The sequence below is a fragment of the Megascapheus bottae genome, chromosome 12 (assembly GCF_031878675.1).
Source record: "Megascapheus bottae isolate mThoBot1 chromosome 12, mThoBot2.hap1, whole genome shotgun sequence".
Taxonomy (NCBI): Eukaryota; Metazoa; Chordata; class Mammalia; order Rodentia; family Geomyidae; genus Megascapheus; species Megascapheus bottae.
The window spans coordinates 22109205-22126671 of record NC_143520.1 but is presented as its reverse complement, the minus strand read 5'-3'; the positions used below and the strand labels follow the sequence as shown (position 1 = coordinate 22126671).

Genomic DNA, 17467 nt, shown 5'->3' with positions numbered 1-17467 from the left:
ACATTTAGTGAAGTAAGCCAGACTCAAAGGAACATAGGCTCAAAGGTCTCCCTCATTTGTCATAATCAGTAGAAACTTGGGCTCTCCTAGCAGAGATTTGCAATAGAGCAAAACCTTGATACATAAGGCCATATTGTATCACACTAAATGAAAGGACCTCCAGGACATAGAAACAAAAGCCATATAATGAGTGATTGTTGTCCTTAATGTACTAGGTTATCTTTCATCTCTTTTGCTGTCCCTTGGTTATCTCATATTGCTACAGTATCTCACTTTGTTATCTGATATATTGGATATTTTTGTATTTGGTTATTTGAAATTGGATAGGGAAGGGGGAAAAACAAAAAGAAGGGCAGGGGTGGGGGGAGGGAAATGGGTACCAAGACATGAGAAAGGGTATCAATGTATGTGAATTAATGCACCTTCTATCTGGTGAATATAATGCAACACTTCTATTAATTACAATAAAAAATATATGAAAAAAAACTTCACATCAACTATAATGATGACACAGTATAATAAAGTAAGAAGTAATTGTGATAATTGCTAATAACTATGCCACAGTACTCTAAAATGCAAGGAACTACTAATTCATAACAATAAAAAAGTACAAAATATTTTTCCATTTTAAAAGGAAAAATAAAACCTTCACATCATAAAAATATATATAAGTTGGTATTTTTCATCAGAATTGGTAAGTTTGGGAATGTTACTTATTCAGTATTAACTATTACATTATACTTTTCTCCTTCCTGGGGCTCTAGATGCACACTTCCTAACCATATTCCATGTTTTTCTTATGTTCTCTTCTCTACTCCTCTTAATCTTACTGGTTTTTCCTTATGTAGTTTTGAATATGTTGTACTGTCCTGCCTTCAAAATCACCCATTTTGCTTTCTATTGTTTCCTGTTTGCTATTAAAGCCCATCAAAAGGAATCTTAACTTACGTACTATATGCTGCATATTTGACCTATTGTCACGTATTCTGATTCTAAAATAAAATATTACATAGATTTATCCTTTTATTCATCTCATTTCTACGTGTTTTAACATATATATCATAATTATTTTGAAGTTCTTGTCTTTCAACTTCATTATTGGGATGTTTTCTGAGACAGTTCCAATCTTCAAATATCGTTTGTGATAATTTTTACTATCCACTAGATGTTGTAATATATTCAAGAAGTGTTATTTTCCTCTAACTAGTAATAAGTCTTAGTATGGAATGCATTTTAATAGTCAGGAAATTTGAGTCCTGTTAGTGTCTCATTTCAGCTATTTTTTAGGGGGAGTCTGTTTCAGTTTTGTCCCTGATTCTTTTACTTTATTTATATTTTTTTTATCTGTTGTGAGGCTTGAACTCAAAGCCGAGGTGCTATCCCTGAGCCTTTTCACTCAATGCTAGTGGCTCTTTGAGCCACAGTGCTATCTTTCTATAATCTTGGAGTATAATCCTTTTACTCAAGCAATGGTATTGCATGGATTTCGACTGAATGTCTACAGTGTCAAGATGCTCCACTTGAATTGAACCAAAACTCCAAGTCTTACAACTGCCCCTAACTATGCCTGTAACCTTTGGAATCTTCACTCAGTCCTTAGCTATCTAGTAGCTGATTTCTCTTGGCCATTTACCATTTTAGTCTGCACATCAGAAATTATAAGTCAGCAAAGACCTCAAGAGATATTTCATGTGCATTTGTACCTTTATGTAAATATAAATATGTATATTAGATACTATTATCTCCCACTCCTTCACATCTATTATCTTCTCCTTCAAATACTAGCTACCCTTGCAATACAAACTCCAGTCTCTACTCCTTCATTGATTTTTTTCCATTTGGTAATATGCCTCTACTCTGTATTGAAAAATGACTTCATGAAGAAACCATGGGGGCTCAAATCTTATCCATGCATTAGTTGTCAAATGCCTACAAATCCTTTATTGTTGTTGGTTGTGGGGCTTGAATTCTGGGCCTAGGTACTGTCCCTGAGCTCTTTAGCTCAAGACTAGTGCCCTACCACTTTGATCCACAGCGTCACTTCTGGTTTCCTGGTGGTTAATTGGAAATAGAATCTCACAGACTTTCATTCCCAGGCTGGCTTTGAACTATGATCTTCAAAACTCAGCCTCCTGAGTAGCCAGTATTACAGGCATGAGCCACAGATGCCTGGAAAACACTTTTTAAACATCTTCAGTTTTATAGTTTCTTACTGTGTGAGTGAGGCTGATATAACCTATTCACCATCTCTGAAATTTTGACTTTTGTAAGCCTTCTCGATTTAAGCTGATACCAGTAGTCCATGCCTATAATTCGAGCTATTCAGGAAGCTATGACTTGAAGGATTACAGTTTGAAACCAGCCAAGACAGAAAAGTCCACAAGAGGTTCAGTCTCCAATTAGCCAGAAAAATGTCAGTCTAGATGTTGTAAGTCAAGCAGTAGAGAGCCAGCCATGAGAAAAAAAAAAAAGCTGAGCTAGAGTATGAAACACTGAGCATTATTCAAATCTGATATGTTGAAACCAAGTCCAAGTCTCTCTTTCTTTTTTTTATTTGAGACTGGGACATTAACTCAGTACCTGATGATTTTGCTCATTGGCTATCACCCTACCCACTGAGCCATGCTTCCATCTCCTCCACCTCTGTTTTCTAACAGTAAAAGAGGCTAAAATCATAGGAAACGGTAATTACAGGAGATGATTCCATGAAAAAATTGCTAGATGTAGAAAGAGATTTCAAATGATACTTATTCAAAAAAGATTTTCTACTTCAACATTTTCTGATGTACCTAACTTTGTTGTTCATGAGGTTGTTTTAAGAAATTGTTTTGTTTTGTTGCCTGGTCAAAGACTTGAACTCAAGTCCTCACTTGGCTCTCACTTGGCTTTCATACTCAAAGCTAGCACTCAGGTTTCTTTTCTAGGTCATGTAATCAGCTACAGATGGGAACAAAAATAAAATCAAGATAGAGAGAAGAGAGCCGAGTGCCTGGTAATTTTGTTAGTGCCTGAAATATATCTTAGTTTTTATTTTTAAAACTAGATCTGACATCTTAGCATATTCAGTGTTGATAATTAAGTCTTGCACTTCACTTCTTAATGACTTTGCACCTGATACACTTGTTTCTACAGTGAACTTCCTTATAAATAAAACAGGAGGAAGACAGTAAAGTTAACACTATATCAGAAGGTAGAGAGGAGGCGAAAAAATGCCAGCAGCTCATCCACTTCACTTCACTGGTATTTTCTGAGCACCTATCATGTTTAAACTCTGAGAAATCCAATGAAGAAGAAGAGACATTTGAGCCAAGATGATTAAGATAGGGCTCATTTAAATTCCTTTCCCTTTCAACTGGTATAATAATATCCTTCCTGATAGATGAGTAGAGTTCTATTATGTGTGTGTATATATATAATATATATACACCATATTTTCTTGATCCATTTACCCATTGAGGGGCATTTGGGAACCATTTGTTATTGTTAGTTTTCTTCATATTGGCCATTATAACTGGGGTGAGTTGAAATCTCAGGATTGTTCTGATTTGAATTTTATTTATGTCCAGACATTTCTTCATATGTCTATTGGCCATTTTCACCTCTGAGAAGTCTGCCTTTAGGTCATTAGCCTATTCATTAATTGTGTCATTGCTTCTGTGAGGCTTTATTTGGGGGAGGATTAATTGTTTTAGCTTTAAGTATATTTTGTATATTAAGGCTTGTCTGATGTATAGCTATTAAAATGTTCTTTCATTCTGTGGGATTTACACTTCGCTTGTTAGCTATGTTTTTGGTCATGCAGAAGCTTTGATTCATGCAATCTTATTTATCCAGTCTTTCTAGACTCTACGGAGAGCACAAAAAAATGTAATTCTTTGAGAAGACTAAGTCCAAGCCCAACAAAATAAGTTCCAGGAAATGGGAGGAAGGTGGGGGTACAGGGAGAGGAGTAGAAGATTGAGTGGGGAAGTGAGGGAGGGAGAATGAAGACAAGAATCTATAAGAAGAACCACAGAATTGAGAAATATAAGAGAAGGGGTGGGTTGGGGTCAGGTGAAAATGTTTCAGTGATGACACAGATTGAGGATGCATGGAATACATAAATTGTTTTAAGATAAAGCATTAAATATATAATCTAAAAATAAGGTAAGTAGGAGAATGGGTAGGAGAGAATATTAAAAGGAGTGATGATCAAAGATGTACACTGTTTTTATAAATTGCTTTGGTGAATGGCAACTCTTTTGTACAACTACTTAAAGATAATAAAAATATTCCAAAAAAGGATAGGGCTCATATTTGCATGTATGTTGGCAACATAGATTTTTCAATACACTATAATCAAAATCACTATCAGACCACAGTCCTTTACAAGGGGTTAGAGAAAACCAAGAATGTATTCTATCAAATAATGGACTCAAGAAAGGCTTTTTGCAGCAGACAGTTGAACTGAATCTTAGAGATAAGTAAGACTTAGCCAGGCAAAGAGAAGTGGGTGAGGCATTCCAGGCAACAGCAACAGGAACAAAGGCACAGGGGCAGGAATCAAAATAAATGCAATTAAGTGATAGAGGAGGGGAAATAGCATATTTTAAGGAATTTGGTATTTCTAAATTGTAAAGTATGAATTAGCTGGAGAAAAGAGGCTAGACCATGCTAAGGGCCAAGTCATTGAAGACCTAGAAGGACAAGAATTTAATTGGGTTAAGCAAAGTAATGTTCCTGAGGAATTATCAAGGTACCTTGAATTACATTTTAGAGAGAGCATTCTATTGGATGTGTAGGGTTAGAGCTCCAAAAGTGAAAATATAGCCATTAGAAGGCTAATAGCTCAAGAACAATGGCCAGGGCATATGAATAGAAAGGAAAGAGTTAAAAGAGAAACTTTCCCAACGTTTTTAAGCATATATGAAAGTGAGGAAGAGAGCTGGGAATTTGGCCTACTGGAAGAGTGCTTGCCTAGCATACAGAAAGACCCAGGTTCGATTTGTCAGTACCACATACACAGGAAAGTGAGGAAAAATAGGAAGCCAAGTATTGCATAATAGGTGAAAATTTGCCATACGAAAACAATGATTTCTGTTTGGACACTGGGTTTGAAGTATCTTATAGACTTGTAAGCTAATACAATTAGAAGGTTGTGGGATATATGAAGTTTAAGAAAGAGTAGTTCAAGGGTGGGAAAACATTGTGAGAATAATTAACACATGTTTGTAGGTGAAATCTTGAGGGTGCTGTGAAGGTCCTGGGGCTAATGAAGTAGAGAAAGAAGAGCAAAGAGAAAGGGCAATGACCTGGAGGACTCCAGCATTTTAGGAGAGAGACAATTGGAAATACACAGACAGACAAAGAATAAGTTGCATTATGGCAACGTTAATCCTTTACAGAGGCCAAGGGAGGAAGCAAATAAAAAGTGAATGGTCAACAGGTAAATTAAATAGAGAAATTCGGGAGGGTGAGAATAAAGAGTGATTGGGTTAAGTAATGCAATAATCATAACCTTGAGAAAAGAAGAAAACTTCAGACTAGAGGGATAAAAAGAATTTTCACTGCATCAAGTATGGTAGCTCATGCCTGTAATACTAATTATTCAGGAGGCTGAGATCTAAGGATCACATTTCAAAGCCTGCCCAGGCACTAAAGTCGGTGAGACTCATCTCCATTTAACCATCAGAAAACTGGGAATGGTGCCATAGTGCAAGTACCAGCCTTGAGATGAAGAGCTGAGGGACAGTGCACAGGCCCAGAGTTTCAAGCCCCATGACGACGACGACGACGACGACGACGACGACGACGACGAGGAAGAAGAAGAAGAAGAAGAAGAAGAAGAAGAAGAAGAAGAAGAAGAAGAAGAAGAAGAAGAAGAAGAAGAAGAAGAAGAAGAAGGACGAAGAGGAGGAGGGGAAGAGGAAGAAGGAAGGAAGGAAGGAAGGAAGGAAGGAAGGAAGGAAGGAAGGAAGGAAGGAAGGAAGGAAGGAAGGAAGAATTATGACAATAACATAGATTATTACTTGAAAAAAATTGGGTTGCAAATGAACATATAGACATAGGTTCTCCTTACAATAGAGCATGACAAAATCCAAGATAAGCCTTCTTTGGAAGGATTCAACCATATCGACTGGCAGAGGGAAACATTGAACAGAATAAGGAAGTCACACGTAGGAAATATTAAAGTGTTAAGGTATTAAGTGGGTCAGAGTTCCTAACCTTAGGGAGAAGGACTAATCTTGAGCATATTGGAGGAAGGCCAGGGACTGGCAAGGGACAGAAAGACCCAGTGTGAGAGAGGAAAGAATTTGGAATATTTTTATTTCTCAGTGACTTAATCGCCTGGATAAAGTAGGACATCATTGTCTCCGAGGAGTCTGGGTGCATGAGTGTATGATATTAGATAAGAGACTGGTGAGCACTCTGAACAGATTATTAAAGGGATGGGAAGGCAATAGACAGGACCCTGACCTCTCATGTGGCATGGTGGGTTCCCATGTTATTCCTTGTTCCCAGCCAAACTGAGCCATCTACCAAGGAGGCAAAGAAAGAAACTATGTGACAGCTCTGGAAAGAGAGTCCCCAAGCAGACTGTAGAAAGACAAACATGTAAAGAAATCAAGAGTGCAGTGATATAGGGTAGACACTGTGTAGGGATTACAGACCAGGAGAACCTAGGGAATCAACAAGCAGGTTTTGCTGGAGATGTGTCTGAGCTGTATTGCACCAACCAGCCTTAGCAAGCATGAGGTTATGAACTCATGCCCCACTGCTGCTAAAACAAGCAGGTTTTGTGGAGAATGAATACTTTTGCTTTCCCCTTTCATCTCTCCCTCTGGTGAGATATCTAAATGGCTCTGCTTGCTACAGCAGTCATTACTGACAGAAAACCAAACTAAGAAAACCAAAACAAAGAGGGTATGCATTATTTCACAATTCCTTTACTACTTTTTTAGAAGGCACAAGTCATCTAAATCATCCCCTAGGAAAAGGCCCTTTAAATTCTAAGGCTAAGGACAAAATCATGGTTAAATGTTTAATTAATGTTTATTATAGTTAGCATATTAGTTTCAGAAAGGTCAAATTTACAATACAATGAAGTAATATGTTTCACATCCTATGAATCTAATATATAGCATGCTGGAATTTACAACATAATAAATATCTTCAATTATATTGCAGGATTCTTGTATGCAAACTGTATGAGGCTGAGATGGCATTGAATTTTAACTGAAGAAGCTACTGTGAACCTTTGATTAGGTACTCCATCTTTTTAGGCTCAGTCTTCAGATTTGTAAAATGATGGTAGGGATAATTCTCTAAGTTTTTATGTTAAAAATCATAATTTAACTTTTTAAAAATTACTCTAGATTTGCCTCTTCCTTTGATAATACATTCTTGGTCCCAGCTATAATTTAATTGGCCTCAAGCCCTATTAGGAAGACAAATGCCAAAAATAACACTATTACTATAGGAAAGAGAATCAAATTTTCTGTTCAAATGTCTCCATTCACTGTCAACATTTAGCCTTTACACTATATCTCCCTAAAGCTATTGTTACAACTGAAAGTACCTGGTGCTGGATAATGTGTAAAGAACTTGCTTTGTAAGTATGAAGCTCTGAGTTCAAACCCTAGCACTACCAAAACCAAAATTTACAAAATCATTATCCAGTTCTGGTAGATTAATATGTCTTTCCTCTGTGTTCGGATTATGGTTTATCCTTTTAATCCTTAGATGCTTAGACCCCTAAATTCACAGTTTAGATGGGCCCTGCTGGGCAATGTAGAGAGAAAGAAGAAAGAAAAAGAGGCTGCGTGAGGAAGGGGCCAGGGATGTGGGGTAATTTTGCTTTATAATAGTCTTGTTTCACATGAGCTAATTCACTATATGGGACCAGCATTATGATCCTCTATCTCTCAATTTTGCCAAATTAAGTTTTCAGAACACAAACCTAGAGGCTCTTACTAAAATCATCTTCAAAACATGACAACCCTGTTGTGAGCATGCTCTCAGAGGAAATGCCACGTGCCCCTGAATTCAGGAGGGAATGTTCTACAGCAACCTCTGCACATCTCGACCTAAATTTATGACAGAAAGGACATAGAGAACATCCCTTAGAATGTCTCATAAACAGGAGACAATTAGTAAACTATGCCCAACACACTAGAAAGCATGATGTGTGAAAAATAATCGCAACAGTTTCCCATTTAGAAATTATTCCTGTCATCAGATCAAACGCAATAGAATGATAACATTCTTGATTCAATAAAGTTAATGCAAAAGCAAAGTGTTAGTTGAATATAATGATAATGCCAGCTCTGCAGGAAGGCTGACCCTGAGCATAAACAAGACCTGAGAGCAAACAGAGCTGCAAGAGAGGCTGAAGTGGTATACTACCTGTTCTGCAAACATAAGGGCTTCTAGTTCAATCCCCAGCACTAGCAAAAAAGAAAACAATTCATAAGATCAGTATCCAGTTGCAGTAGATTAATATGTCTTTCCTCTATTCTGTTTATGGTTTCCCTTCTTATTCTTACATGCTCAGAACCTGAAGGAAGGCATGCTAAAAAAAAACAGCAAACATCTCACTGACCACTGACTGGCATTTCTCCAACAAAAACTCAGTAGTTAGTGCTGACTTGTGCCTTCCTAACAATTCTGTTGCCTTGATATCTGCAGGGGTTGTTCTTGGACAAGTGTGCCTTTAATGTAAGGCATACAGTTTTCCTTCGAGCCACTTCTCCTGACCTATCAGGTTGCAACATAAGAGTTGTCCCATTTGAGCTGGGAAAACATCTTGGGCAGGATGCTTGTAACAATGACCCTCTGTCTCCCCTTCCTCTAGACAACAGTTTCTTAAATAGGACACATCAAAAAGTGATGAACAGCAATTGTTTTGTTGAATGGCAACTCCTTTATACAACTACTTAAAGGCAATTTTTAAAAAATCCATGAATAAATAAAGAACATGTTTTTAAAACATAACATTGATGCATAGTAAGCACTTCAGCTAGCTTCCATTTGCGAATAGAAAATAGGAAAGAATCATTACTTCCATTTACACAGAAAAATTCAAAAAGCTAAGTTACTTACATTGGGACTTTTTAAAAAGCCCCTCAAAGGGTAGAGCTCACAAAACAAAACCACAGCGTGAAGTTTAGGCAAGGCTGACTCATCCAAGGGCTGATGAAATGTGAGAAACGGCCTTTCCGCAGCAGAGAACTGATAAGCTCATCACAGGAGCAAGCAGAAATTTCCCTCACTGAAGTGAACTCAAATTCTAATGAACTCATAAATTTAATGATTTAGCAGAGCATAAGAAAATAGAAGTTGTGAGATGAGACACTGGGATTTGCACCCATTCACAGCTTTCCTCCACCAATCTTTTTTTTTCTTTTTTTTTTTTTTGCCAGTCCTGGGCTTGGGCTCAGGGCCTGAGCACTGTCCTTGGACTTTCTCAAGGCTAGAGCTCTACCACTTGAGCCCCAGCACCAATTCCGGCTTTTTTCTATGTATGTGGTACCGAGGAATCGAACCCGGGTCTTCATGCATGCTAGGCAAGCACTTTAACCACTAGGCCAAACTCCCGGCCCCATCCTCCACCAATCTTGCAGAGCACTCGGAAGCAATGATTGGGGCCAGGACAGGAGCACAGAGGAGCCTCCAAAGATGGTATAGGTCTTGGCAAACTCAAACAAGCTAGAAGATCAGCTGGCTGCAGACTACAGAAAGAGCGGCAAGCCCTCAGAGCACTGTAGCTAAAGAAACAATCTCTTCCTGAGGAGGAGCAGGAAAATGTCAGCTTTATAAGAACCACCAAAGGCAGGAGGCTGTTTGTATGGCATGAGGAAACAGGCAGGGTAGCTGAATAGGTAAGCCTGAGAACAGAGATGCAGCAGGAAAGCAGAAAGCCTATTTACCTAACTACCAAGCGTCTACTACAGTGTAACACAGCAGAGGGAACCGGAATAGGGTAGAGACCTCCTCAGTGACACAGGCTCACAGAGAAACCTAAAGCCAAGTAATGTAAGTTACAAAATCCTGAATACAACTAAAGTATGGTATGTTCATAGAAACAACTATTGACACAAGAGAAGAGACTACTGATAATAAACAACGTGGCTTGATCTCAAATGCAGATTACAAGTAAAGAAAATCTCATTCTTAATCTCATCTACTCTATGTGTCTGTGTTTATTTATATGACCATTCTTGAACAGGTGAAACTAGGGAGACAGAGAGCAGATCAGTGGTTGCCCAAGGTTGGTGGTGGGTGAGGAATCTCTTACAGGGAAGTATGAAGCATTCTGAGAATGATAGACTATTTTATATCTTGACTGTCACAAATTTGTCAGGACTCATAGAACTTTCTTTTAGAAGTGATAACTTTATTGTGGATCATTTAGCTCTCAAAAACACACAAAACTAAAAATCAGTACTTTATGCAAAAGTAAATTTCATTCATCTACGAATACCAATAAAGACTAAGGGTGGGGCTTGAGAGATGGAGTCCTTAGCTGGCAAGTTCAGGACCTACGTTCAAACTGCAATGCCTCCAAAATAAAAAAAAAACATTCATGAGGAAAATGTACAAGCAAAGAAATACAACTTGCCCTCAAAATGTATAAAGAACATACAAATGAATAAAAAATACAAAGACTACTGAAGAAAAAAATGGATAACAGATTTGAGTGGATAATTGACAAAAGCGAATCACAAACTGGGTGGTAAGAACATAAAAAGTTGCTAAATATCTTATTCAAAATATAATTTAAGAATATAACTTGGTACCACATTCATTTACCAATTAGTGCTAATTATAAACTGGTAATATCAGAGTTAATGAATATATGAAGCAAAATGAAATAAATTGCAAATTTATTCAATCAGTTTTCAAAACTATTTTGACAATATTAATTAGCTAAATATTCCATAAAAATTAGCAGGTGTGTTAATCAAAAGATATGTTCAAGAATACCCATAGTATCATGATCAGAATGGCAAAAATTTCTGGAAAGAATGGACATATCTATGACCAGGAACACATATAAACAAATCATAGTATACGCACACAGTGAAATACAACACAATGATGAAAAGATCAAATGAATGTAATGTAAAGGAAAGAAGGAACAGACAGGGGCATCTGGAATGAATCTAATGTGTGATTAGATTCACATGAAGCCCTGGACTAGACAAAACTTATGGGGGCCAGGAGTATAGCTTAATAATAGAATGCTTGCCTAAAGCCCTGGGTTTGATTCCTTGATACCACAAACACAGAAAAAGCCAGAAGTGTTGCTGTGGCTCAAGTGGTAGAACGCTGGCCTTGAGAAAGCCCAAAGACAGTGCCCAGGCTCTGAGTTTAGCCCCAGGACAGACAAACAACAACAACAAAAACAAACAAACAAACAAAAAAACCTCGTCTATGGTCTGAACAGCAGTGACAAATGGGGTAATATTTACTGAGAAGAGCCACAAGGGATTCTCCTGAGCGGAAGGAAACTTTCTAGATCATAATCTCAATGATGTTTACCTGGTTGTGTATGTAAGTTAACTTTATCCAATAGTATACTTAAGTACTGTGTATATTCTGGCATATTTGTTTACCTCATGCAATGCAATGCAAAGTAAACATCAATTGCACTATAGCTCAAGAGCTAATAATGGTGTGTGCTTAATAAACCTAAACATAGCAGTGGGAGAAGGATTTGTCCTGGCCCCTAATCCTGTGCATTTCCTATCAGCCTACACTGAGGAATGAATACATCTAAGTGCCATAGTCTGTCACAGACCAGCTACAATTCTATTCCTTTTAGGGCCTAAACTTATGCAGTATAAAAAGAAATATCTCTCTGGTTTATTAAAAAATAATGCAGAGCAAGCACTTTCCTCTAGTGTTATAAAACAGGGACATTTGTTTTTATATACCTATTCATTGCTGTAGTATAACGTCTTGCAGGTTTTTATTTCTATTAAGCGAATAAAATTTCTTGTTGTGCCATCATCTTACCCTATCATACATCATCAAACCATGACTTGGGCGCTTGGCTACATCTCTGCTGTGCCTGAGAATAATTTGTTTTGCTAGGCCTTTTCTATTTAATACACGGGGGGTTGGCCGTGGATCTCATCAGGCCTCACACACTATGACTAGCGTGGAGGTGCTAGTCATTCCAACACAGCAGATACTGCTTTCAGTTCTGCCACTGTGGCTACTGCTGTTGATTTCCCTGTGAGCATTGAACATCAGCCCTTGATCAGGCCAACTACAAAAGGATTACTCAATTTCTTACCCCACACTTTGTGGAAGGTATTCATAGCCCAGCAAAGCTTGCCCCAATATATCTTCTGACAAGTGCCCTTTCTCTTCTTCATATATTTACTTCACCTTTTGCTGAGCTGGTTGTTTTGAGAATGAGTCTTGCATTCTATCCAGGAGCATATGTGGGTCACGATCCACCTCTCTTAGGCTTCCTGTCTTAGCTAAGATAACAGATGCATGCCTCCGTTCACAGTTCTTAATTGTAGAGGACTCTCATAAACTTTTCTGCCCAGACTGTCCTTGAACCGGATACTCCTAATCTGAGTCTTACAAGTAGCTAGGATTACAGATATGCACCACCACTACCCAGCTATAATGTAGCTTCTAAAAAATATCTTTGAGGTCAGGAGTTTTGCCTAGTGGTAGAGTGTTTGCCTAGCATGCACAAAGACCTGGGTTCGATTCCTTGGTACCACATACATAGAAAAAAGCTGGAAGTGGTGCTGAGGCTCAAGTGGTAGAGCTCTAGCTTTGATAAAGTCCAAGGACAGTGGTCAGGCCCTGAGCTCAAGCCCAAGACTTGCCAAAAAAGAAAAAGAAAAAAAATATCTTTGATATAATTATATATATTGCATTACATTATCTAGCTCCTTTACAATTACACTCTATTTTTCCATCTAGCACTTCATCCTAGTATATAGCATCTATGGTTCATGCTGGATATACCCATAAAAATTTCAACATTAATATCCTATAGCTTTACTTTGGACATTATAAAAATACTGAGTACTGACATATGTTATTTGAAAGAACTATGGTTTCCTATGGTTCAAACTAACAATTTCACTCAAGGTAGGCTTTATAGAGAAACTGAAGGGTAGGTTTAAATTTAAGCAAAAAGAAAAACAGGTTCTCAAATGAAACCTATACAAATGCCTAAAAATCTCCCTACCTTGGCTTTCAGATGAGCACACAATTCTTGTTGCTTCTTCCTGTCTTCTGCCAGTGCGCTTTCCAGTTCATGAGCTACACAGGCCTCAAGGAGTGTCAATACTGCCTTCTGTGTAAAGTCTTTCTTGTTCTTAATCCAGTTTTCTATCAGCATCTTTCGCTGTTCCTTAGCAAACTGATACTGGACACAATATTTCTCATGTTGTACCTGAAAAGATAATAAATGATCATCATTTATCACCACGAAGGTAGACCTGTAGTTCATGTCATGGTTATGAAAATGAATAAAAATAATTATAACCTGTGATTCTGAAAAATGGGGAAAAGCTTAACTTGTCTCCCAATAGTTAACTGCTGCCATGGACAAGTCATTTTATGCTATAAATGCATTTTTTTCATCATACATGATGGAATCCTACCGGCTGGCAGCACAGACAACTTTTTTTTTTTTTTTTTTTTTTTTTTTTTTACCAGTCCTGGGCTTGAGCTCAGGGCCTGAACGCTATCTATGTATGTGGTGCCGAGAAATCGAACCCAGGTCTTCATGCATGCTAGGCAAGCACTTTAACCACTAGGCCAAACTCCCGGCCCCTAGCACAGACAACTTTTGATTTTAAATAGTGGTGATTTGCCTAGCAGAAAAGAATTTTTCCACCTATATATAATTTTAATACAGTCTTTTAACACTTCTATCAGTGTCTCAGTTAGTCAGTGCACTAACTAATCAGAAGATACTCGGCTTGGTTGTTAGTGACTAATCTTAGAGATTAAGATGCCTAAACTTAAATTATGGTAATGATGTTACTTCCTCACTCTTGAGGGTTATGGTATCCTGTCTGGTAGCAGGAGTCTCTCCTCGGTGAATCTCAACTATGAGAAGTACAAAGTTTGGAAAGAAGATAGTACTAGAGGGATCTGAGAAGAGAAAAATTTCTGCAGGTGATTCCAAAAATCTCCTCATTCAAAGGTATGTCTTCTGAAGTTGAAAGTCACTGATCTAAGTTCTTATTTTTTCTATACTGATGGTAACTTTTTGATGCACAAGAAAGAAAAGAAGCTAACATACAAGATAAGGTGTGTCCTATCTAAAAACAATATTTTAGGTATGGTTAATCCAGTTAAGGAAACAGAATAAGGTATCACTTAAACTACCTACTAAAATCTGTTCTGTAAATATCCTAGCTTTGTTCCATAAACCCAAAAGCATATTTGATATCTGAAAAAAATTAAGAAAGGAGGCATATGCCATAAAGAAATAGACACTATCAATTCAACATAGAAAGTAAATCTGGGAGAAAATGAGGGAGGGAGTGACATTGTTCAAAAAGAAATAAATTAATTGCCTGACTTACACCCCTCTGCATATCACCTTCATAATTAAAAATTATAAAAAAATTCCTATCACATCGATATTAGAAAAACAAAAATAAATATATAAAGGTAATATTGATAGCTAGTTGTAGCAGCAAATGGAATTGATATAAGTTAAAAGATTTAATTTAATCAAATGAGAAAAAAAATAAATCCTTGCTGGGTGCAGTGGCTCACACCTGTAATCCTAGCTACTCAGGATGCTGAGATCTGAAAATCTCAGTTCAAAGCCAGCCCAGACACTAAAGTCTGTCAGATTCTTATCTCCAACTAACCACTAGAAAACCGGAAGTGGGGCTGGGGCTCAAGGGGTAGGGCTGTAGCATTGAGCTGAAGAGCTCAGGGACAGCATGCAGGCCCAGAGTTCAAGCCCCATGACAGAAAAAATAAATAAATAAATACATCCAGAGCAAATTTTTCATTACATAACAGATCTCAGTTAAAAACCAGAATTAAAGCAAATAATTGAGCTGGACACTCAGAGCTCACATCTGTAATCCTAACTAAAGAGGCTGAAATCTGAGGATCATGATTCAAAGCCATCTGGAACAGTAAAGTTCATGAGATTCTTATCTCCCATTAAGCACCAAAAAGCTCAAAGTAGAACTGAGCTAAAATGATAGAGCATTAATCTTGAGAGGAAATTTAAAAACCTTTCAGGGACAGCACTCTGTCCCTATGTTGACAAACGCCAGGACTGGCACAAAAAGAAAAAGGGACAAATGTTGTGGGGGTAGGGGTAGGAAGTCAGGGGAGGATGATAACACTAGCTGTGTGCCTTTTGTTTCCATTTCTGTACCAGAAAATAAGGAAACGAGTGATGTGCTGTTCATCAGCTGTTATATATGTCAAAGAAAGTTCTACAGGACAAGCAGAGAGTTAACTTCTATAAATACAGACTGTTGCTACTTGGTTAATTTGAAATATCTATAAAAGTACAGAATATGTGAGAATATTTTGTAGCACAGTTCATTTAAAAGCCAATAATTTGCTTGCTTGTTTTCCACATATAAGGTGAATTGTTGCAAAATTAAATGGTGATGTGGTACATCTATTTTCTTATCTTTGTGGTTTTGTCCACCATAGGATAAACATTTAGTTGTGTTCTGGGCTCTGTATTTGTGTGTTAGATCCATGTAGTGGGGCCAGACTGTCAGATGTTGGGGAGGATATGTGTAAAAGTCATTCTCCAGGACAAGTTTTGGCTTTCCAATGGCTAGAGAAAACTGAGACATGACAGACTCTAGACATGAAAGAGTAGCTTCCACTTTCAGGCCAGACTCAGACATGGTAGAACTGATGAGGGTGGGTACCTGATGGGAGACACCAGCTGAGGAGCCATGGGGAAGATCTCTGTGGTAAGAAGAGAAAGAAAGGACCTGCCCTTTCATCATCCTCACAGACAGACTTGAGAAAAGGACATACACAAGCTTTCAACCTGTAATCTGTTATTTTCTGTAGTGTAGAAAACCAAACATATGCACACACACGCACACACACACACACACATACACACGTGCATGCACATGACTTAATCATTAGTGAACACTAGAACAATTCAACTCAATATGTAGGAAGGATCCCATACTTACCAAATCATGCCTAGTTTTGTGAGGAAAATATCTTTGTAACATGTCCAGGTACAGAGTCCTTCTACCGAAAAGTTCACCAGAATATTGATCTAACACAATCTGGTAAACCCAGTGATCTTCTTTACTTAGTTGAAAGTTTCTGGAAACAACAAAGATATGTTACAACATGCAGGAACCTCAATTGTTCAAGCCATCAGTAAGTGATAATTACACAAAATGAAGCATGCTATGTTATTCAGATTGCTCTCAATTCCTCTAGCCTTTCTCCATAGTCATTGGGATTATGGACAGGTATCACCACATGTGGCTAAGATATTTGTCTTTTTTTGCCAGTTCTGAGGCTTGAACTCAGGGCCTGGGCACTGCCTTTGAGCTTTTTCAAGGCTAGCACTGTACTATTTGAGCCACAGCACCTTTTATGGCTTCTTCTGTGTATGTAGTACCAAGGAATTGAACCCAAGGCACTCTACCACTAGACCACACCCCCACCTTAAGACATTTTTTTTTGCCTGGGGCTTGAACCCAGGGCACTGTCCTTGGACATTTTTTGCTCAAAGCTAGAGTTCTGCTACTTGAGCCACAGCACCAATCCTGGCTTTTTCTGTGAATGTGATACAAAGGAATTGAACCAAGGGCTTCATGAATGCAAGCCAAGCACTCTACCACTTGGCCATGCTTCCAGCCCAAGACATTTTAAGTTAGCAAAAATTATTGATTGAAAAATGTAACAGAAATGTTTCTGAATTCTTATACAATTTGGTTTTTCACTTAGAGTTGCCCAATAAAAGCCTAGTTTGAAGAACTTTTTTTTTAGTTTGAAGAATTTGATGAGACATAATCTTTCTTTCTTTTTCTTTTCTTTTTTACCAGTCCTGGGGCTTGAACTAGGGGCCTGGGCTCTGTACTAAGGCTCTCTCTGAGTTCTATGCTAGTGCTCTACCACTGGAGTTAAAGCAACATTTTCAGCTTTTTCTGAAAAGTTTATCAAAGATAAGAGTCTCACATATCTCCCCACCCAAACTGGCTCTGAATCATAATCCTCAGACCTCAGTTTCCTGAGTAGCTAGGAGTACAAGCAGGAACCACTGACACCCAGCTGAGACAATTTTTTAAGTATTTATTTTATCTCACAGTTATGTCAATATTTTAAAATAATAACCAAAGGATAAAAAATTTAAAAATAATAAATTTTTGTCTACACAGATGAAGAAGGCTTTTCTTCTTTTCCTAAAAAGTTTCTGTGTCCACACTGGAGAAAAATATAAATATAGAGAATTACATCCACAATTAGATAGACTGAG

General features: G+C 37.8%; 1 protein-coding gene across 1 annotated transcript in view; it reads right to left on the bottom strand.

The window, feature by feature from the left end:
* The window catches only part of LOC150056322 (coiled-coil domain-containing protein 148-like), a 168977-nt gene that overhangs the window by 28978 nt on the left and 122532 nt on the right, over positions 1-17467 (bottom strand). The window contains exons 9-10 of the mRNA XM_090342795.1: positions 16167-16305; positions 13205-13411 (exon numbers count right to left, since the gene is read on the bottom strand). Of these exons, the coding sequence (XP_090198921.1) occupies positions 13205-13411; positions 16167-16305 (346 nt within the window). The remainder of the gene's footprint in view (positions 1-13204; positions 13412-16166; positions 16306-17467) is intronic.